A 23,308-nucleotide genomic window follows, 5' to 3' on the forward strand; every position below is an offset into this window, starting at 1 on the left:
TCCAGCTCCACACAGGAAATGATCTAATGTGGGTAGGTTAAGGTTAGTCGTGACCTGGTCCTGGTTAAGGTCAGAGGTCAGAGGTGGGTAGGTTAAGGTTAGGGTTAGTCGTGACCTGGTCCTGGTTAAGTTCACATATTAGGTTCAAGTTAGAATAAAGTTAGAATAAAGTTTAGGTTCGGGTTAGGTTCTACCATTATGCAAATGAGTTTCCTCACTGAGATAGATGTGTGTGTGTGTGTGTGTGTGTGTGTGTGTGTGTGTGTGTGTCCGTGCTGCGTCACAGGGGCGGTGCCCTCAGGTACACTCACCAGCAGCGGTCAAACACACACACGCACAGAGGAGGCAGTGTTTTCTCGGCTCCATACGCGCGCACTCGTGCACTCTCCTCAGTCTGAAGGTCGAGTCCCGCAGAAAGAACCGGAGGAGGCACCGAGGTTCAGCGGAGGAGCAGCGGAGGAACCAGCGGAGGACCAGCGGAGCAGGAGCAGCGGAGCAGCAGAGGAGGAGCAGCGGAGCAGCAGAGGAGCAGCCGGATGTTCAGCTGGGTGAAGCAGGAGCAGGGCCGGAGCCGGGAGGGAGAGATGTACCAGACGGTGACCGAGGGGCTGCAGAGCCTCTACACCAGGAAGCTGCTGCCGCTGGAGGAGACCTACCTCTTCCATGACTTCCACTCCCCGGCCCTGGAGGCCGCAGACTTCCAGAGCAAACCCATGGTGCTGCTGGTGGGACAGTACTCCACCGGGAAGACCACCTTCATCAGGTACGAGCCCCACCGTGCGTTAAACAGAAAGCAGCGTTACCCGCTGTTACACCAGACCTCATTTACAAACCGCACCATTCAACACTCTCTCGCCTCTAGACGAGTTTCCTGAAGTGGACGAACTTCCAGCCACATGTCAAACGGATGTGTTGGGTCTGATGTTGAGATCGGCCGATGTTTAATCCATCAAAACCAATCTGAGTTTAGGAAAAGTTATATTTTAAATGCTGTTCTTGGTTCGTTCTCTCTGTTCACCTGACCAGGAAAAGATGGAGGATTTGAGGAATAAGACTGAAACTGTCTCTAATGATTCTATAGTTATAAACTACAACAAGACACTTTAGATGGAATGAGCCTGTTGAAGTAACTCTGGCTCATTTACAGTCACCGCAAATACACTCATACATGAAATGATCTTTCTGAAATGATAAATGAATAACAGAAAGTATGTCAAAGATAATAAGAACAGAAGAAAAGAACAAAATTAGATGAGAAAAAGGAAATTTAATTCTCACACTATTTCTCATTAGAGACTGAACTCTAAGGGTCTTGGAATGATCTTTAAGCTCGAGCACAAACAAGTTGAAGTTTGTGGATATGAAATTTACAGCAAAATCAAAGTCATTATTGTCAGAATTCCAATATGTATTTACATCCTTGTAGTTCATTTCCATATTATCAGTAGTTTTACACTGTGTATAGTTTGTTAGTTACACCACAGTTATCAACTCACCTCCATCAGCTGTTTGATCAGTGCTCACCACCTACACTGTATTTGGTGGAACTTTATACCAAACATCATACAATGTGCATAATTAAGGCTCTTCCACTTATGGATAAGAAAATCAAAGTGTCAAAGCTCCGTCTAGATGAATCCAGTCTTCTTGTGAAATCGGCTCATTAAATCCACCAAATCTGCATTTAGGAAAACGGTGAGTTGTTGATTCCTCTGGGTCCTTGTGACGTCCCTTCTCCTTGTGACGTCCCTTCTCCTTGTGACGTCCCTTCTCCTTGTGACGTCCCTTCTCCTTGTGACGTCCCTTCTCCTTGTGACGTCCCTTCTCCTTGTGACGTCCCTTCTCCTTGTGACGTCCCTTCTCCTTGTGTTGTGGCAGCGATGTGAGCAACAGACAAACATCAGGACATGTGACTAAAAGACTCAGTGGTCGGCAGCTCAGGTTAACTGCTCACGTCCCCTCAGTAAATGAAAGTGTCTCCGGTCTTCACAGTATTTAAAGTGTGGCTGATGTTTTCATCCACCTGCTCGTGTGTGAGCTGCAGCTGAAGACTCATTGAACCGGCTCCAGGTCACTGCTGTGGAAATCTACTGGGACTCACGTGTATGTTGTCATAATGTTTGTGAAGTTCACAGCTCCGGCATCAGCTGAGGCTCGTGGGTACTGTAGTTTGCACAGAGGCTTGAGTGGCGCTGTGGAAGCTGCTGTGGGTCATGGGTAACTGATCTTGTTCAGGACGGAGACGTCAGAGCTGAGGTTTGGTTTCTTTGCTAAAACAACAGAAGAGAGTTTGCTCCACGAACAAAGACACAAACTTACACGAGCAATACTCAACCTGTGCATGGATCCTACAGCTTGATGCACATATGTTTAGAGCCAACATGGCCGACGGCTTCTCAGGGCGTCCACCGTGAACAAATGTCCAACCCGGAACCCTGCTGCCTTATCTCTCCGAACCATATGACCAGCTGTCTGTGGTGTGATAGTAAATGGCCGTAGCCACAGTTCATGTATAATTTCTGTGCCTCAGTGAATTCAGTGTTTATTACAAATTAATGAACAAACACATCTTTTAGTCACTTTTATCAGAAAAGTCTCTGGAAATAGTAAATTCAACTTTCGGTTTGTCTGTCCGTCGCATTGTTGTGGACGAGAAATCTCAAGAACATCTCGAGGGAATTTCTTTAAATGTGGAACAAACATTCACTTGGACTCAAGGATGAACCGATTAGATGTTGAAGGTCAAGGGTCAAGGTCATTGTGACCTCACAAAACGTTGTGTTTTTGGCCTCCTGATCATGATATTTCACATTTTTCTTTGAGGGTATTTCTTAAAAGGTCCGTGGTGACCTCATGAGTCTGGGAGAGCTGCACCGATTGGTGGAGACAACCTCATGCATGAGACACAAAGACAACAAACATTTCCAATCAACAGAGAAAGTCCAAGAGAAGCGTGTCACTCGATATCAGATCTTTTATTTAAAACCTGCCTGTTCATAAAGTCAAAAACAGGAACATCCACCTTGAAGCTCCTCATAGTTCTGTGTCTTTCTACAAACCGTCGGACTCATGAGCTCAGCTGAAGTCCTGTTTTCTGCCTGGAGGCTGGCACGTCGTCACGAGTTACAGAGCTGATCAACCCCCCTCTGTGGGGTGCAGAGAACAGTACACAGCAACACACACACACATTTTTGTGTATGTGTGTGTGTCTGCATTCATAGGATGGAACTAGAGGAGAACAGATACTGACAGATCACTGATAGTGATGAGGAGAGAACCAAGGTTCTTTAGATGATTAGTGGGAAGCAGCTGCAGGTGCAGCGGCTTGTTTGACATGAACCGGTTGATTTCTGACTGATGGTAACTGGGTGTGAAGTCAGTTCACGTTACACAAGCTTCACAAGAAGGTTGAAACAGACAAATCCACACACGAACTACAGACGAGAGGCGCTGCACCATCAGAAGACGGTTACAGCCGGTGCGACGCAGAGTCATGAGTTTCCACCTGGATCCACGACAGCAGAGACAAGCTGCGACCTGCAGACTGAAGTCTGACGCAATCACTTCTGCTGGAGCCTGAGTTTATTATTACTGAGGTCAAATGAAGGTTGTGTGTGACCTTCTGTGAAGCCTAAACATCTGTAATCCCCCCCGTGTGTGTGTGTGTGTGTGTGTGTGTGTGTGTGTGTGTGTGTGTGTGTGTGTGTGTGTGTGTGTGTGTGTGTGTGTGTGTGTGTGTGTGTGTGTGTGTGTGTGTGTGTGTGTGTGTGTGTGTGTGTGTGTGTGTGTGCCACTGCTGAGGCCCCACCCTGCCCCGAGGAATGCTATGAATCATGGGAACAGATTGCCAGTAAAGTGCATACTTGACAAATTTCTTCTTCTTCTCTGACTAAAGTGAAAGCAGTGGAGTTGAAGGTGGTCCAATGAGCGGCTCCACAAAGAGGCCGCTGCGTGCTCTCTGATTGGTCCACTCAGAAGACGGGTGGAAACATGTGGTTTATGGATCAGGTGTGAAGCTGTCGATAATTGATATTTGGTGTTGAGGTGTTTTCTGCGTGTGGACGATGATGAGTTTGAGCGACTGACATGTTGTAGAAGAAGTTTCCTGCTCCTTTCCCTGAAGGTTGTTGGAGGTGGAGTTCCAGTGTCAGCTCCTCCTCCCTTTACTGCGTCAGAAGGTCATTGACCTGTTAGCATGAGAACGTGTTTCAGACCATGCAGAGTGTTGCTGCAGGAGAAGTGATCCCAGGAGTTTTCTGGTGTTAACTCCCGACCTGGATGATCACAGTCGGCGTCGGGCCGGTCGCTGATCACATCCCAAACCGCAGCTGATAACAGAAACTCTCCATCCCAGTGAAAATCCTCCTGCATCAGCAGCTCAGTGAAAACATGACGACTGATGATGACTAAACTAAACAGTTCATTGTCTCTGGTAGTTTTCCATCTGTGGCTTGTTCTCTCTTTGACGTCCATGTGGATCTGTCAGGACTTTGACAGCAGGAAGCCAGAGGACAGACTCTCTGCAGCCATTTTCCATCTCTTCCTTCCTTTCTCACTTTTCTTCAACAAGGAAAAGCGTGTGAGAGGTTGACGAGGTCGACGTTAAGATGAAAGGACAGGAATTCAATTCTGTATTTCCAACGTGGCTTCAGAGGAACAGATCCTCGGACTGTCTGAGCCAGCAGGTCCCTCTCAGAGGAAATGGGGCTGTTTGGGTCACACTGACAAAAAACATTTCTGAATAAATGACATGAGATCAACAAACCTTTGTCGTGTCTGTGCCGCTCCCCCCAGGTACCTGTTGGAGCAGGACTTCCCGGGAATGAGGATCGGTCCGGAGCCGACCACCGACGGCTTCATCGCTGTGATGTACGGCGAGAATGAAGGTGTCATCCCTGGCAACGCCCTGGTGGTCGACCCCAAAAAACCCTTCAGGAAACTCAACGCGTTCGGAAACTCCTTCCTTAACAGGTAAACACACACACACACACACACACCAGCCTGAAGTTGATATTGATCCGGCAGAGCCGCTCCAGAAGCTGCTTCCTCCACAACACTAATGTACATGAAGACGCTCAGTCGGGTTCAGAGCTCATCACAAAGGACCTGTTCCCTTCAGATAAAGGGTCGCTCTCTGTCCTCGTCGTGTTAGAGTTTGATATCACTGATCATCAGACGCTCAGCTGCCGCGTCATGTGCTGTAAAGATTCACTGTCGATGTGAGTGACTAGAACAAGGGAGGATTTTACTGGCTGTAATTTAGAGGGTTGCTTGCACCATGTGACTCCCTGCACACGAGAGGTTTGAGCGTCGTTCACCCTCTCGTTCGAACACATCCAAACTAAACTGAAATCAAGGTGTGAACTCAAACTGTTCATCTGGAGAATCGTTAACACCCCTATGAGCTCATTGGTTCATTCATTCAAGGTTTTTCTGACTGAGACGTTATGGGAATTTATGTAGAATTGCACCAATAAGCAGAATTGATCATGTCATCAATAAAATCTTACTAATTCACTCACACACACACACACACAGTCAGCTGTCAGAGTTCAAATCAGGGGTTTAAATTTAGCTAAAAACACTGTTGTCCAAACCTATTTCCTCTGTCCAGAAATATTTCTAAGAGGAAGTAGAGAAATAGTTGACACTCAAACTGTGTGTGTGTGTGTGTGCCCCCCCCACCCCCCGAGGCATTCCTCTCACCAGGAATCCCAGTTCGTCCCTGTTGGTGCAGTGGAGGAACTTTCCACAATAAGTTATTGTTTCCAGGGGGAAGTGTGTGTGCGTCACCACGTGTCAGAGCGCTGGTTTTGTTTTTTCCCGCTGCCACTAAAGCTCGGACACGCCAAGGAGATTTATATCTGCTGTCGTCTGTCGGCCAAAATTAACTCGGTGCTGGTGGGCGTCCACAGAACCTGTCAGGGTTAACGACTGGAGAAAACAACAAGTATAGGATGCTACTGCAAATTCAAGTTTCTATATTTTATTATATTTATACTCGCTGTGTGTGTTTCAGGTTCATCTGCTCTCAGATGCCCAATCAGGTTCTTCAGAGCATCAGCATCATCGACACTCCTGGTATCCTGTCAGGAGAGAAGCAGCGAATCAGCAGAGGTAGGAGCCGTGGGTTTTATAGTGAAACACACACACACACACACACACACACACACACACACACACACACACACACACACACACACACACACACACACACACACACACACACACACACACACACACATGAATGAAACAGATCGTCTCGGTTTGTTGACTGTGTGTGTGTGTGTGTTTGTGCGTGTGCGTGTGTGTGTGTGTAGATGACTAAGTCATCATCCTGTGTTGTGTAATAGTCCTTGAGATTCTTTCACTTCCTCATATTGTATCAGAGCAGTCGTTCACTCATCACTCAAAATTGAGTCTAATTACAGGTCAGAGGCCACCACGTCCCCCCCCCACACACACACACACACACACACACACACACACACACACACACACACGACATAGCTATTAGCTGCTAAAGCTACGTTCTGGATGCTATGAGCTCGACTCCAGTAGCAGAACACACCACGGCCGTCCTGAGCTGTTTGAACCGTCAGCACATGCAGCCGGAGCTGAGACAGCAGGAGACAAGCATGTCAGAGGACATGGAGGGACAGGAGAGGGACATGAGAGGACATGGAGGGACAGGAGAGGACATGAAGGGACAGGAGAGGATGACGTCTCTGAATGTAGACGATGTGCTGGTTTAGAGGTTTAGTTTCAGCAGAGATTTGAAAACGAGTCTGTTCAGCCACACTCAGACTTTGGGCTGACTTGTCTTTTCTTGTTAAAATGTCTCTTGACACCAGTGATGTCGCAGGTTTTCTTCTCCTGATTCTATTTCTGCTCCTCAGAGGATGAACCCTGAGATCCACCTCTGGAGAGGATCTATCAGGGTTTTCAGGCTTCAGACTGAGAGATCTTCTTCTTTTTGGTTTCACTTCTTGTTTTGTCTGATGATGAATCAACTGAAACTCTCAGTTTTTTGACAAATGCAGATCTGAAACCAGGGAAACTGACAGAAAACATCTGAACAGGAACAACTGTCGGGATGTTTCACGGTCGAACTTAATCCAGAGTAACAGGTGCTGCACGTGACTGTGGAGCTGAAGTCCTGCATTAACTACACAGGAAGTCTTTAATAATGTGTTTTAAGTTCAGCATCATAACTTCAGGTAATAACTTGTTTTCAGTGTCTGTTCAACCTGAGCTAAAAGACAATATAGAAACTGCACAGACGACTCGACAGCCTGTTACTTTTTGTGAAAGTAAAAGCTCTCCAAAGTAAAAGTTCTCCAAAGTAAAAGTTCTCCAAAGTAAAAGTTCTCCAAAGTAAAAAAGTCCAAAGTCTGGTAAAGGGAGAAAACACTGAAGCATGATGTCATGTCAACACACGGCAAGCGGCTAGTCAGACACGCCCCCTGACAAAGGTAAAGGGAGAGCAGCGTGGAGCAGCTGGCCAATCAGAGCAGACTGGGCTTTATCAGGAGGCGGGCCTTAAAGAGACAGGAGCTAAAACCAAGTGTTTGAGACAGAGGCTGAAAAGAGGACGTCTCCGTTAACGTTCATTGTTGATCTGATCACATGTTCAGCTCCGTGTTCACACCTGGTGTTCCCACGCGTGATCGAGTCCCACTTCCTGCTCTATCTGCACTCACACAGATCTGAACAACATGAACACAAGTGAGGAGACAAGATTCATCCGTCCCTGTTGCTCTTGGATTGAGTCAGCCTGGATGACGGCAGCCGTTAAAGACCTCAGCTGGACGGGGGAGGGGGGGGAGGGTGGAGGGAGGGACAGAGGGCGGAGGGGGAGAGGGATTAGAGGGAGGTACAGGGCGCCACAGGAAGCGGCAGCGGGGCGTTCCCTCCATCTGGAAACACTTAGCTGCTCAGCTGAGGCTGAATTCCTCCTGACGACGTTCAACAGGCCAACAGTGAACACACACACACACACACACACACACACACACACACACACACACACACACAGGCTGACATCAGCAGCATCACTGACAGATTGAACTTCACCACACAGACACTGATGGATCAGTGAGATCACAGCTACTGCTCTGAAACTGATACACACCTCGCACACACACGCACACACACACACACGCACACACACACACACACACACACACACACACACACACACGCACACACACATACATGTGCTGCAGCTGTTTTGAAACACACACGTGTTTGATTGGGGATTTAAACAGATTTCAGGCATGTGAACCTCCTGGACATTTTCCCACCAGGTAATAAACCTGTGATGGCACCGGTGTTACAGATCACACCATGAAACTATGGGCATGTGCATGTGACAGGAACACAACTCTGTGAGTACACAACTCTGTGAGTACACAACTCTGTGAGTACACAACTCACAGAATGTCACAGAGAGAACTAATCAAATGGATCAGAAAACCAAGCGCTGGATTGGTTGTTTTTGTGGATCTGTGTTGTTTGGTTCAAGCTCACTCACTCTATTCTGAGAATCCTGAGAACACTATAGTCAGACAGAAGGTTGTGTTGCTCTTTGTGCGTCGCTTGTGCGTGTTGTCGCATGTTCGGCAGAGCTGCAGCCTGACGACAGGGTGGAGTCACTGTTTGCCTGCTCGGTTCAGGCTGATCTGCTGCCAGTCTGTTCATCAGAGGGCGAGGCCTAACGCCAGCGTCTGCAGGGAAACTCTGATCATTAGAGTTGATGTAGTTTTAACATTTCGCAGCCTTTTATTTTATTATTGAGTAAAAAAAAGCTTGACATTGTGAGAACATCCACAGAAACTCTCTGTGGTTTCTTTTCCTGAATATGTGATGAGAGGCAACATGTTGAGAGTCCGGTTGTCCCGGACGCTTCCCTCTCAGCAGCTTGTCTTCGTCGCCGGGACTCGATCAGACCCGAGCAGCACTTTGTTTCAGTTTGGTCTCTTCTCTCATTCGGCTTCTTCTGGGGATTTAAAGCTCTCTGTTTCAATGACTCACCGTTGGATTTGAGCCTTACTCAAATTCTTCAGGCCGACCGTCAGCGTGCCTGACTGGGCTTTCAGCCAGTCCTCCCTCCCTTCCTTCACTGGCTCTGTCCTCTGGTGTCACTGGTCTGCTTCATCACCTCAGATCCAGTCAAATGAACTCAGTGACCCCACCAGTGATACATCCACAGACAGTTTATAAAGATGGACAAAGACTCAGAGACAGGAAGGTGAAGTGAACGTGGAAGCACCTGAAACCTGTCTTCTGTGTAGTGACCAGCAGGGGGCGACTCCCCTGGTAGTTTCTATAGAAGTCTATAGAAAGTGACTTCTCACTTTATAACGTCAGTAATAAAGAGTTTATGTCTCAGTCTCTAGTTTCAAGTCTTCTTCAAACATCTGATGCTCATTTAGTAAATTATTATAATTTAGAGTCAAACAGACCATAAAGCACCGTAATCTAATAATAGTAATAATAATAATAATAATAACTTTATTTGTGTAGCACTGATCTAAACAATGTTACAAAGTGCTTCACAAAATGCATGGCAAAAAACAAATGAATAAAAATAAGAGGTATATAAATCAAATTAATTTTAAGCACCAAATCGAGACCTCAAGCATTGGGGGGTGGATTCCACAGTGTGATTGACACCTACTACTGTTCAATGGGTGTAGGTGACAGGTGGGCGTGTCCTCCAGCTCTCAGTCAGGCTCCACCTGACTGAGACTCCAAATATGGTTACTTCAGGTTTCAACAAACCAAGATGGCGCTGAACACAAGGACGTCCCTGTGGGTTGACACCTGCATGCGTCATGCTAATCAATGAGCTTCAGAGGTGACTGCAACAGGCTAGCAGTAGCATGCTAAGCTAGGCTAACTAGGTCCTGACTCCACCTCCGTTAGGTGGACGTTCATCCTCCTGCCTCCTCTCAAGCATGTCAACGTCTTTATTGAGCTCTCTCTTGACCCACCACCCATCCTTTCATGGAAATCTGTTTCTGTTCAATCCCACTGACGAACAAACGAACCAGTGAACCAGTGAACCGTGACCTCCTCATTCGAGGTATCAAGGAGAAGGATTCACTCCTCATGTCGGTGGCGTTCTTTCGGACTCTGTGCCGTGTGTGTGACGCTACCTGGACCTCGTGGGGTCATCACAGTCCAGCACCGACACACAAACTCTGTGAATCAAAGCAGAGAACGTCTCGTCCGTCCACACTCGTTTTCTCTCACATTCTCTCTGTTGAACTGTGGGAATATTATTTTTGTTCTGGGGCATAAAAGCATCACGTGAGGGCAGGGCAGAGGAAGTGCTGCTGTTGGTCTGAAGGCATTTCCCTTTCGACAGGAAGCGGATCACGTGAAGTGAGAAGTCGTCGTGTGATGGAAGCACAGAAGTGTTTTCTCTCTCTGACTGACACGCAGAGCGTCGTCATGTCTGCTGGGACGAACACCTGAACCTGCAGGTGGAACCTGAGACTGTGTGTGTGTGTGGGGGCAGGTGTTCTTCCTCTTGTCACCATCGGACGTTGTCGCACATCATTTATTCATGAACGGATGAGTCAGGGCTGATGAAACTGTGACAAAGCTTTATTCTGTTTTAAAGCTGCAGCGATTGATCGATAATTCAGATTATTGATCTGCAAATATTTGTTATTGTAATCAAATAATCACTTTAGTCATAAACTACATCAATATTTTGCACAACTGAAGAAGTTCGCTGATGTTTTAAAGAGGACACATATTTATCAGATTATTTGATAATGAAAAGAATCATTGGTTTAAAGTTTTAAGGTTCGGATTAGGTTTAGGTAAGAAGTGTCTATGGTTAAGGTTAAAGTCTCCAGGTCATCGATCTAAGTCAAAGTAATGTCCCCTGAAGTCATGGAGACACAACTGTGTGGGTTAGGGTTAGTGTGTGTTTGTGTGTTGTGTCCACAAACAGTCAGACGTGTGGGGCCCTGTGGTAATGTTGTGATTGTGCACAGCAGCGTCTTTAGGTTAAATACTGAGGGTTAGGGTTCGAAATGTGATGCAGGAGGTGAACTGCCTCACACACACACACACACACACACACACACACACACACACACACACACACACACACACACACACACACACACACACACACACACACACAGCCTGTAGAGGACGCTCTCTCTATAATGGACTTTAGATGAAGGGTTGATGAAGACTCCTCTGATGCAGGCTGTTTACTGAAGGTGTTTCTGTGTGTGTTCAGTTTGTGGACTATGTGTGTCTTGGGTGTGTGTGTGTGTGTGTGTGTGTGTGTGTGTGTGTGTGTGTGTGTGTGTGTGTGTGTGTGTGTGTGTGTGTGTGTGTGTGTGTGTGTGTGTGTGTGTGTGTGGCAGGGATAAACACAATAATAGTGCATCTAGAGAAAGTACAGCTGACGTTAAACAATTAATAATTAAATTCTCATAATCAGTAATAAAACTATTATTAATGTGTGAGCAGTATTTTAAATCATTCTAAATAATTAAACATTCTCTATATAAAATCTAATAATCAAAGTAATAGTGACTGTCGGTGTCAGATAATTACAGCAGGAACATTTTACTTTGAAAGTGCAACTTCCTGACCTAACGACACCTTTTAGGCATTTCCTGATTTAAACTGATTCTGTGTGAAAGTAATAGAATACAGAAGTAATAGAATTCAGAAGTAATAGAATACAGAAGTAATAGAACACAGAAGTAATAGAATTCAGTACAGATAGAAACCTGAGTCTCTCTGTTGCTTCTGTCAGAGGAGTTTTCCAGATCAGGGCCGAGGAGCCACACCCAGACGTCCACAGATCAATTTACACACACACACACACACACACACACACACACACACACACACACACACACACACACACACACACACACACACACACACACACACACACACACACACACACACACAGACACACACACACAGAGCTGTGTCTCTATGACTTCAGAGGACATGGACTCACTTACTCTAACCGTAACCATAGTTACTACTTACCTAACCAAAACCGAAATTTGACCCAAACCTTAAAAGTGTCCTCACTTTAATATTTAATGATTTATGTTTTGTCCCCATAAAGAAGACAAGTCCCCATAATGTGACTGTAACCAGATTTAGCTCTGAGCCTGAGGTCAGGACCTAGAACCTGAAGCTTCTAAATGTCTCAGATGAATCTTCAGAGATGTGGAAGATCATCCTGAGCTGGATTCTAAACGAGGCGTTGCTCCCTCTGTCTGTGTGTCCGTCCTCAGGTTACGACTTTGCGGAGGTCCTGCGTTGGTTCGGCGAGCGGGTGGACCGCATCATCCTGCTGTTCGATGCCCACAAACTGGACATTTCTGACGAATTCTCCGAGGCCATCAAAGCCTTCAAGGGCCAAGACGACAAGATCCGAGTGGTCCTGAACAAGGCCGACCAGGTAGGACCTCATCCCTTTGAAAACAGCTGCCGCTCACCTGTCTCAGTCTGACTCCTCCTCCTCCTCACCTGTGTGCTCAGGTGGACACCCAGCAGCTGATGCGAGTGTACGGCGCCCTCATGTGGTCACTGGGGAAGGTGATTAATACTCCAGAGGTGGTGAGAGTTTATCTTGGTTCCTTCTGGGGCAAACCACTGCAGAACACTGAGAACAGGTAAGAGAGCAAATCACTCAGTCACTCACTCACTCAGTCAGTCACTCACTCAGTCAGTCACTCACCCTCCTGTCCTCCCCTCCTGTCCCAGGCGTCTCTTCGAGGCGGAGTCTCAGGACCTGTTCAAGGACATCCAGAGTCTCCCGAGGAACGCTGCCCTCCGTAAACTCAACGACCTCATTAAGAGAGCTCGTCTGGCCAAGGTGAGACAGGAAGTGACATGTTGTGTTTGGCGTTAACGCCGACGCCTTCAGGAACCCTGGAATTTTGGGAAAACATTGGAATGTTTGTTAGTCTCGGACAGAAGGAGTCGGGAATGTGATCGCTCTCAGGTTTCTCCTATTAAATGTCGTCTGATGTTTTAAAATGAATCTCAGTTTAAACCTCTGAGTCCAATAAAGACACAATTTTACTCATTTGTTGCCACAATTGTTACATATATCTATAAATATAGAATAATATAAATATAATGATGAGAGTTTTTACATGTGAATTTAAAGATGCTAGTTTGTTCTCTGCTTGTCCACGTTAGCCTAGCTTAGCACAAAGATGTAAGTACAGGTCGGGCTGAGGCACAGCTCCTCCGTGACGTTGATTACAGTCACTTCATTACGCATGTCACTAGGGGGCGATCTCAGCTATGTAGCTGCGTCTCAGTTGTTTTTTTGAACTCGGATCGGTCACGTGTCCGATCTGCTGATTCCTCCGGGTCGGGAACACACACGATCTGTTGGCCCATCGCTTCCTTATCACCTGTTTTTGTACCTATTCTCATGCTGACCTGCTCCCTGACAGTTTATTTTGGTTCTTCCTTCTTCTCCTGACTTTTGATAAATGACTCTGATGTAATTCAGTGACCTCACTCCCTCCTTTCCTTCCTTCCACCTCTATAATAATAATGCAATGTGTCGGTGTGAAGGATTACAGGGTCTCCTGCATTCCTTCCTCCTCCTGCTGGTCTGAGTCCATCAATCAGCTGTGGCGTAGTTTCCCCTCCGACCCATTCGGTCTCCTGTTTTTCTGTTTCTTTAGTCACCCAGACTTCACATTTCATTTGCTTTAGAACGAGAGAAAACACGTTTCTCTCAGTCTGAGATAATTCAATTAAATCTCATCTGCGGCTCTTTTATAAACGTAGCAGGAACTAAGTAAATCCTTTTCTCTCTTATTCCTTTTTCCCTCGAACCCAAAGAGGAACAATATTTAGTTTGTTCTGTAAACCGATGAAACAGGAAGCGCTGTTTCACTTTCTGCTCGACTGAAACTGTGCTTTTGAACTTGATATTATATCTGATGAGTTGTTAGAAAACAATGAGAGGTCGCTGATGTCAGCGGCGCTTCAACGGCCCGTGGGGTCGAGTCATTTCCTCTCAATCATTTCCCTTTTTTCTTTGTTTACGTTGCAGGTGCATGCTTACATCATCAGCTACCTGAAGAAGGAGATGCCATCTCTGTTTGGACGAGAGAAGAAGAAGGAGGAGTTGATCATGAGGCTGCCGGAGATCTACACCATCCTGCAGAGGGAGCATCACATCAGCCCCGGAGACTTCCCCAACGTCACCAAGATGCAGGTACGAAGAAACACGCAGTCACGTAAAGTGATGTCAGGGCCGCACGACACCGTGAGACTTGTGATTTATATGTTTATTACAAACTTCTCATTGAATAAAGGCCTGAGCTGAGATTTTAAATCAACACTTCAACTTAATCGACCTGAAAGCAGCAGCTGGATGAAAGTGAGTCTGATGTGTGAGTGTGAACATGAGAAAGTTTCCTCCTTCTCTCCCTGAGCGTCTGTTCTCTGTGACTCTGCTGAGTGGGTTCCATCTCCTGTGAGAAGAACTGACTGAGAGTCAGCTTCAACTGTCACAACCAGCTGCAGCTGAAGAGTGAAGCTGAACTGAGATCAGTTCAAAACACTCTGAAGTTATTAAAAACCAGAGTTTATCTCCAAGATTCAGCAGGAAACTGTTAAAACATGAAGAATCCTGAACAGTTTGGTGGATTTGTTGCAGCTGCAGCTCTTCAGGGTCAGGAAGCAGAGGATCATGGGTAATATCCAGAGGGACGACGCAGTCAGAGTCAACACATTGTTAAACTTAGTTTTTTCTACACATAAAAACCACTTCATCACCATGTGTGGCTGCAGGAGGAGCTTAAGATGCTTCATCTTGTAGAGATTACATCACGCGTGTCATCGTGTAACAGTCTGAGAACGACCTGTGACCCCGAGACGACGGGATCCAGATGTTTACTGGTGTCAGACAGATGTTTGAAGGCAGCAGGGACAGAGTGACCCAACACAAAAACACACAGTTTGCAGCTGGTGTCTCAGGCCTGTAGAGAGAGAGAGGCTGTGTGTGTGTGTGTGTGTGTGTGTGTGTGTGTGTGTGTGTGTGTGTGTGTGTGTGTGTGTGTGTGTGTGTGTGTGTGTGTGTGTGTGTGTGTGTGTGTGTGTGTGTGTGTGTGTGTGTGTGTGTGTGTGTGTGTGTGCGCGCGTGCTCATTCCCTAGCATTAATTGTATTTACTCACTTTTTGGTGAGAGAGGATGTGCTTGTCGACTCCCTGGTGAGATGTGTACAGACACACACACACACACACACACACACACACACACACACACTGCGTCCACCTGCAGCTGTCAGAGGTCAGACAGAACTGCAGGGACATTTGAAAACGATTTGTTTTCTTCTTCTTTGCTATGAATTCTCTTTCTATGGTTCGATTATTTTTCTTAATATCGACGATTATTTAATTCCACAAAGTCTTTTTCCTAGACTCCGGAGTTGTGTGGTGGGTGGAGCCTCAGATTCACAGTCGACCGGGAACTTCAGGCTTTGACAAAAACAAGTTTAATTTAATTGTGACCTTACGTTTTGTGTGTCTGTCGCCCCCTGCAGGACATGCTGCAGCACTACGACTTCAGCAAGTTCCCGTCCATGAAGATAAAGCTGATCGAGTCGGTGGACAAGATGTTGGCCTCAAAAATCGCTGGTTTGATGACGATGATCCGAGAGGAGGAGTCCAAGGCGCCGCCGACCTTGGTGTCAGGCGGCGCCTTCGACGGCTCTCAGGAAGGACCCTTCGGCCGAGGCTACGGCGAGGGCATTAGCGCCGGGGCCGACACGGAGGACTGGATCGTGAGCCGCGACAAACACCGCTACGACGAGATCTTCTACACGCTGATGCCTGTCAACGGCAAGATCACCGGCGTCAACGCCAAGAAGGAGATGATGAACTCGCGGCTGCCAAACACCGTCCTCGGGAAGATCTGGAAGCTGGCCGACTGCGACCACGACGGGATGCTGGACGACGAGGAGTTCGCCCTCGCCCAGCACCTCATCAAGATCAAACTGGAGGGTTACGAGCTGCCCTCCGATCTGCCCGACCACCTGATGCCCCCGTCCCACCGCAAAGACCCCACCGCAGACGCCCTGTACAACCACACCGAGGACTAGAGCGCCAACAGGGCGGCGAGCGAGCCCCGGAGAGACTGACTGACAGGAAGTCCACCTGTAAAACAACACCGCAGGTCAACTGCTGCTGGTGGGGTCAGACTGAGGGGGAACCAATCAGCAGCCTGACGGCTACAGAGCGTCAAAGGTCAAAGTTCAGGTGTTTTATAATGAGGAGCTCGACGCTAAGATGATCTCATCAGTTATGAGTCCAAATAACCTGCTTTTATTTTGGTAAGAGTTTATATGTCAATTATTTTAAAGCAACAAACAACACTTTTATTGTGAAAGAGAACAGTGTATCGTGATATTTCCTGCTTCATATTCTCACATCTGGGTGATTAATATCAGGCTACAGCCACACGACTACGTAAGTTGCATCAAATCTGCTACAGATATGTATCCACACAACTCTATGGCGTTATATGAATTGATAATAATTCTGTGCTTTTATTCTGAAGGCCAAATCCATTTTCCAAATGCCTAACTTTAGAGTTTCCTGTAAACTGGGGAACGCGATTATTCTTTTTCTCCACCTTGTGACGCCGATCGTCCAGAAGAGGATTAGGGCCACGTGAGAAATGCAGATTCTGAAAATAGGCTGAGTTAGATGTTTGATTTCACGCGGCACTAATCCTCCTCTGTAGATCAAGATGAACGTTAAAGGAGCAGCGATGATCAGTCGGATCCGTCCACAGCATCGAGGGAAACGTCCTCCTGAGCTGAAGGTCAAACATCTGCAGCCGAAGCTGCTTTTTCACTGGTGACCAAGATTTATTGTTTTCATATCGTCCAGAGTCTCATGTCGGCTTCACCGGGTCACGGCTGCAGATATTTGAATTATCGAGCTCATGTAGGAATCCTGGTTAATTCTCTAAAGTAAAGAGTCACATCCACATAAACAGAGGTTTAGAGACTGAGATGAAAATATCACCTCATAAAAAGTTGGATTTTTCTTTGGGTTGTCGAGGACGTGAGGATTATTTTCAGATGTAGTTATTTGAGTATAGAATGAGTCAGACTCAGGTCACGAGGTCACGAGGTCGCGAGGTCGCGGCTCCTGCAGCTAATCTCAACCCCCTGAGTCGTCTTTACGTTCGTTGTAAATCCGACTGACCTTGTGTTTTGCAGCAGGAAGCCGTTAGTTAGCGCCTCCTCCTCGTGACGATGGAGTTCAGATGCAGTTCCAGTCCAGGACGCTGGGTCCAGGGTATTCTCAGAGGTCAAAGGTCACAGTCCGTCCTGTTTTAACAGCACAGCGACCGCTGCAGCTCGTCGTTAACTCGTCCCTCGGGGACGGATGGCGTCCTGAAACGTGTCCGCTCGCTTCTGTTTCCTCGTATTGTAAACATCAGCAGAGACGAGCAGAGCGGTGACCTCTGACCTCTGCTGACTGCACACCTTCCTCTCCGTAGAATCCTCTGCTGCCTTCGTGTCTTATTTCCAACTCTGGAAATTCTAACCTCGACTGGGGAGGAAACTTTTTCCACTTCCTGTCACAAAATGACTAAAAGGAGTTGATGCTGCAGTAAATCTGATTATATGAAAGTGTGTGAATGTGCCTTTAACTGCAGCAGCGAGGTTCGACCAATGAAAACATCTGATTCTCATTCAGAACCTTTGAAAACAAAACATCAAAACAGGACGACTCAGGTTCAACCATGTGACCTGTGACGTCAGAGACACGTGATCGCAGCGTTTTCCACACTAACACTAAAAGTACAAGTTTATTGTTGTCATGACAACAGCACGTTTGAATGTGTTCAGTGATGAATCCTTTCATCTGTGTGTCAAACACCAGACGTCTTCATAATGAGAAACCTTCATATTCGAATGACTCTAATATCTCAAACTAAAGTTCTACTCAGGAAGGTTTCAGGATTTGTATTTTCTCATCCAGTTATTCTGAGAGTTTCTCTCATTATTGTTTTAGAAATGTTCGCACATTTTTGAAAGTTTCTATGTTTTGATAAAGTTTTTTATTATTTTTAGGAATTTTCATAAATTGTTGACATGATTTTGACGTCAGGATATGTTATTGGTGGAATGTTTTCCTTGACGTTAAAATGCCTGTAAACTCCTCACTAGTATAAAACGGTGTCACACCCCTGGACGGAGCTGGAAATGTGTACATTCATATATAAAGTATAAAAACACTGTACATGAACTACTGTAAATATGCTGATGTTGATCCACAAGGCGTCAGCGGCTGCGCTCGGGGCCGTCCAGTGAGGAGACGGCTGCTCGTCACGTCTCTAACTGAGGATGAGCAGCTTCTTGTTTCCTGTCATCTCATCCTGTCCCCACATCTCGGATTTGAACTCTGTGGATATCGTCACCTAATCGATGACCAAAGTTTGTCTCAAGAATCCAGCTGAGATTTCAAAGCTACATTTGCACACGTCCCCAGCAGTGCCTGCTCATCTCAATGATTCAGAAAGAGCGCCCCCTTGTTTCTGCTCGAGACAAAGCCTTTAATATCTGTCAGCTCCGAGTGTTTCAGAGCTTTAATGTTTCCGGTCTCGGCCTTTCAGAACCTTCTGTTCCTATGACAGGACGTGTTCGTCCTCGAGGGTCCAACAGTTGCTCGGTGCCTTTAAAACACAGAGAAGCTCGAGGTCTACGTTCATTTCCCCACAGAGCAGCTGTCTCTGAGGATTTCTTGGTTTTAGTTTTGATCAAACTCATATTCATGTGAAGGTGAAAGGTTTTATTTTTGTGATTTTAAACTATTTTGTATTCTTGCTGTTTGGATGTTACTCTGTTGTGATGATGCAGCTCATCCTGTCAGCAGAGCTGGAGACTAATAAAGTTTATTCAACACGTGCACTCGTGGAGCTGAAGTTTGTTTCACGTTTTTACTTTTTGCAAAAAGGAAAATAATAAACAAAAATAATGAATGATTCAGATTTTATAATAGTTTATAGGACGTAACATGGTCAAAAATATGTGGACACCTGACATGTGACCGGCTGGTGCACGAGGACAAACACACAACAGCTTCAGATGCATCAACCAGAGGGACCAACACTGTTGTTGTTTAAACTGTTTCACTACACTGTAAAACATCACACCCTCATTTAAACTGTTTTCATACATGAACTGAACCACAGACATGTTCCTCACATGTTCCTCACATGTTCCTCACATGTTCCTCACATGTTCCCAGTGAGCGAGTGGACGTGTTGACGAGGTTTCTAACACGTGACGGACGTGAAACTGGAAGAACACAAACATCTCAGGATGAAGAAGAGGAGCCGTACACGTAGAAGACGAAGACGTCAACTTGGAAACACGAGGAGGTTCCAGATCTTTGGTGATGAGGGCCGACGCCGGTGTGGATGAGCTGTAAACAACAACACTGATCTTTCCACAGCAGAGTTTATACGTCATGTCCGGCCTCCTGCTGCTCTACAGGCTCCGCCCCTGCTGCTCTACAGGCTCCGCCCCTCGCCTGGATGTTCCCACATGTTCCTGTTTGAACGAGTCGGACCCGACAACCTGCTGCTGCTGCTTCACAAACACCAACTACACAACATGTCCAGAAACAACCTGCTGCTGCTGCTTCACAAACACCAACTACACAACATGTCCAGAAACAACCTGCTGCTGCTGCTTCACAAACACCAACTACACAACATGTCCAGAAACAACCTGCTGCTGCTGCTTCACAAACACCAACTACACAACATGTCCAGAAACAACCTGCTGCTGCTGCTTCACAAACACCAACTACACAACATGTCCAGACTCTATTACAGAGGTTCAGCTACATGTGAAGTTTTCACTAATTTCAAGTGAATTTAATCTTGGGGTTCAATAGTTTAATCCACATTGTTCAATGAGTTCAGTTCATTGCACTTGAATAGATTTTCCTCCTCAGTGTTTAACATCATGAGTCACTTTCTGTAACAGGTTGTTTACTGAGACAAATCGTGAAGCTGCTTCAGTGACTCTTTTAAACCGTTAGAGCTTTAACTTGTTTCTTTAAAGTTTCGGCACAGATTCACTCTTCATGCAAACTGGTTTCAACTGGTTCACACATGGATCTTAAAGTGAATCTCGATTGATTTAATGAGCCGTTCATCCCTTTACCCTGAGGACGTGATGGGACACTGTCATCAGCTGACTGGGGTGTGTGTGTGTGTGTATGTGTGTGTGTGTATGTGTGTGTGTGTGTGTGTGTGTGTGTGTGTGTGTGTTCTTACACACATCCTCACAAGCATGAGTGTGAACTTTGACCCCTGCAGGTTTCTGCTGCTGTCAGTTAAGTGAACCTGCTCATGCTGTAAATCCAATGTTCAAAGTTCACACACACAACGCTACATGTGACGTGTGGGGTTAGGGTTAAACCTAACATCAGACTCTAACTTCAGACTAACATCAGACTCTAACTCAGACTCTAACTTCAGACTCTACATCAGACTCTAACGCACTCTCTAACTTCAGACTCTAACTTCAGACTCTAACTTCAGACTCTAACTTCAGACTCTCACTTCAGTCGGATCAGAGAGAGAATAATATTTCTTCCAACACGTCTTTGGAGGTCCCACTTTGGAAATTTTACAGCTGAAAAAGACAAAAGAGAAGGTACTGTGAGAAAACGTGTGTGTGTGTGTGTGTTCATTGATTCCACCTTCTTCTTCTTCTTCTTCTTCTTCTTCTTCTTCTTCTTCTTCTTCTTCTTCAGAACTTGGTCAGACCGTCGTTAGGATGTATTATCTGTGGTGTCTTAGTCCTGTGTGATTGTGCATATTGTTTACATAATGTATGCAAATGAAGGTACTGACAGGAGTTTCACTGCATTACATGTATCTGAGTAGTTTTAGTTACAAATTACTTTACAGATTACAATGTTTAAAGTTTAACAAACACAAGAGAATTAGATTTTAACAGCTGGTGTCATGTTCATTTATCTGGAGGCTGTGATTGTTAGTTTTGGGGTTTAAATTCGACAACTCATAAATTAATTTGCTCATTCTTCGAGAAATATGTTTTGTTTTGCTTTTGTCTGAAAATTCTTCTTGTTTCATTGTGAAAAATCAAAATTTAACTTTTACTAATTCCCCAAAAAGCTACCACAAAATTGAAAATGTCTCTTTTGTGCATCAGGACATGAAACATGTGTCCAACAGGTCAAACGTGTGTGTTTTTATTCCACACATCAACGGACCTGAAGCCATCGATCAGTGTTGATCAGGTCATTGTTTCTGTCGAGGAGACACACTTAGAGCCAGCTGGGATCACGTGGGCCGTCTGTCCTTTGTGGCCGTCGTGTGTTTGTCTGCAGAATGAAGCAGGTTCTGTCTCTTGAATCCTGTTGGAGTGTCCTCTCTGTTTGCAGGATGGAGGGCGAGGAGGACGGGGCGGGGCGGGTCCGGGAGCTGCAGGAGCAGAGGATGTCGGTCCAGAAGAAAACCTTCACCAAGTGGATGAACAGCGTTTTCTCTAAGAACGGGGTGAGACAGGAAACGTCTGGGAACTGATCCTTTTGTTTCCAGAGCTGTAGAAGAAGAATGTCCCAGTCTTTACAACTCATTATCCATTTAGCTGCAGATTATTTATACTACATTGATATTTTTACATAGATATAATAGGCTATCTATCTATCCATCTATGGATGGATGATGGATGATGGATTGATGATGAGATGGATGATGGATGGATGATGGATGGATGATGGATGATGATGATGGATGGATGAGGGCTCTGTGTGGCTCAGCTCTGTCCCTCAGGGTTGGACAGTCTGTCCAGTTCAGTCTCATTGTTACTGGGACTGTGACTCAGCTCTGCTCGGTTTCCTGCTTCAGCTGCAGCAGCTCACGAGACAAACTTTACACCAAACACTGAAACTCTACTGAAGCATAATCTTTAAGTTAATTGTAAACCTTTATTATTTACATGCAGGAGTTTAACTGGTGCTGACGGGTTTTTATTGGTACTTTTACTGAAGGCTCAGAATGTGAGTTGTTGTGTCTCCAGCTCTGACTCATGTCCTGAGGCTCAGTCTGAACAGACTCCACTCGGCCCTTGTAGCTCCAGCACGATTGCATGTGTTGTTATTGTCTGATAACTGGATGCCAGCTGTTGGCTGAACACTGAGGCCGGCTGCTGATCCTCATTCCCAGAATTCCTCAGGGTTCCTGCAGGAGGGCAGAGTGAAGAATGCAGATGTTGTGTTCTCATGCAGCTGAGGACCCAGAGCTGATCTGAGCCCAGGGGCCTCGTGGAACACTGAGATCACAGGATGTTCATGATGAGGAGTTCAACACACACCAACACACACCAACACACACAAACACACACCAACATTATTCAGATGAAATTTGACTGTTTTCAGAAACAAAACAATAAATGTGTAACTCTAAAGCTTCCTAATTCCTAATAAAATCGAACTCTGTATAAACAGCAGCCTGACGTGTGTCCACAGGAGGAGCCGGTTGTTATAAATCAGTTATTACAATTAGGATAAATCAGTCAGACTTTAAATAGAATGTTCTTTTTTACATAATACTAATAAAAATACTTTCATAAGTTGTTTATATTGATTTTAATAATGCACCAATGAGTTTAAATAAATAGTGTGTAAATTATTAAACCACTGAAAGGAAACTGAATGATCATTATTTAATTAAACTAAATTATTATTATTATAAAACAATCTGACGCTTCCACTATCACCTGCGACATGTTTTCTCTAATCTACATAAACTAAAGTTTCACAAATGTGAGCGAACAACTTTAGCTTCACTAGCTTGGTGAGTGTTAGCTTCTTGTTTGTTATCTTGGTGAGTGTTAGCTTGTTGTTTGTTAGCTTGGTGTGTGTTAGCTTGTTGTGTGTTAGCTCAGTGAGTGTTAGCTTAGTGTGTGTTAGCTTGTTGTTTGTTATCTTAGCGTGTGTTAGCTTGTTGTTTGTTAGCTTAGTGTGTGTTGGCTCAGTGTGTTAGGTGTGTGTTAGCTCAGTGTGTGAGCGTGTGTTAGCTTAGTGTGTGTTAGCTCAGTGTGTGTTAGCTTGTTGTTTGTTAGCTCAGTGTTTGTTAGCTTATGTTAACCTGGCTTCAGTTTGAATTCGTTAGATTTTTAAGTTGAACAGATTGTGTTTACACAAACAGCATCTTGTAAACAACAACAACTCTGTTCAGGTCAGAGAACATGAGACACATGAGAACTGAAGC

General features: G+C 45.6%; 1 protein-coding gene across 1 annotated transcript; it reads left to right on the forward strand.

Annotated features, from left to right (window-relative positions):
* Positions 1-275: 275 nt before the first annotated feature.
* ehd4 (EH-domain containing 4) lies at positions 276-18,976 on the forward strand. Its single transcript, XM_035167690.2, has 8 exons — positions 276-763; positions 4,795-4,971; positions 6,020-6,117; positions 12,297-12,463; positions 12,544-12,677; positions 12,769-12,880; positions 14,084-14,248; positions 15,579-18,976. The coding sequence occupies exons 1-8, from the start codon at positions 537-539 to the stop codon at positions 16,134-16,136; spliced, it is 1,638 nt and encodes a 545-aa protein (XP_035023581.1). The 5' UTR covers positions 276-536; the 3' UTR covers positions 16,137-18,976.
* Positions 18,977-23,308: the final 4,332 nt, after the last annotated feature.

The sequence above is a fragment of the Hippoglossus stenolepis genome, chromosome 10, assembly GCF_022539355.2.
Source record: "Hippoglossus stenolepis isolate QCI-W04-F060 chromosome 10, HSTE1.2, whole genome shotgun sequence".
NCBI lineage: Eukaryota > Metazoa > Chordata > Actinopteri > Pleuronectiformes > Pleuronectidae > Hippoglossus > Hippoglossus stenolepis.

Coding starts and splice junctions, on each gene's coding strand:
- ehd4 (XM_035167690.2), top strand. CDS start 537: ATGTTCAGCTGGGTGAAGCAGGAGCAGGGCCGGAGCCGGGAGGGAGAG. Junction 6,118..12,296: donor GAAGCAGCGAATCAGCAGAG/GTAGGAGCCGTG, acceptor GTCCGTCCTCAG/GTTACGACTTTGCGGAGGTC. Junction 14,249..15,578: donor CCAACGTCACCAAGATGCAG/GTACGAAGAAAC, acceptor CGCCCCCTGCAG/GACATGCTGCAGCACTACGA.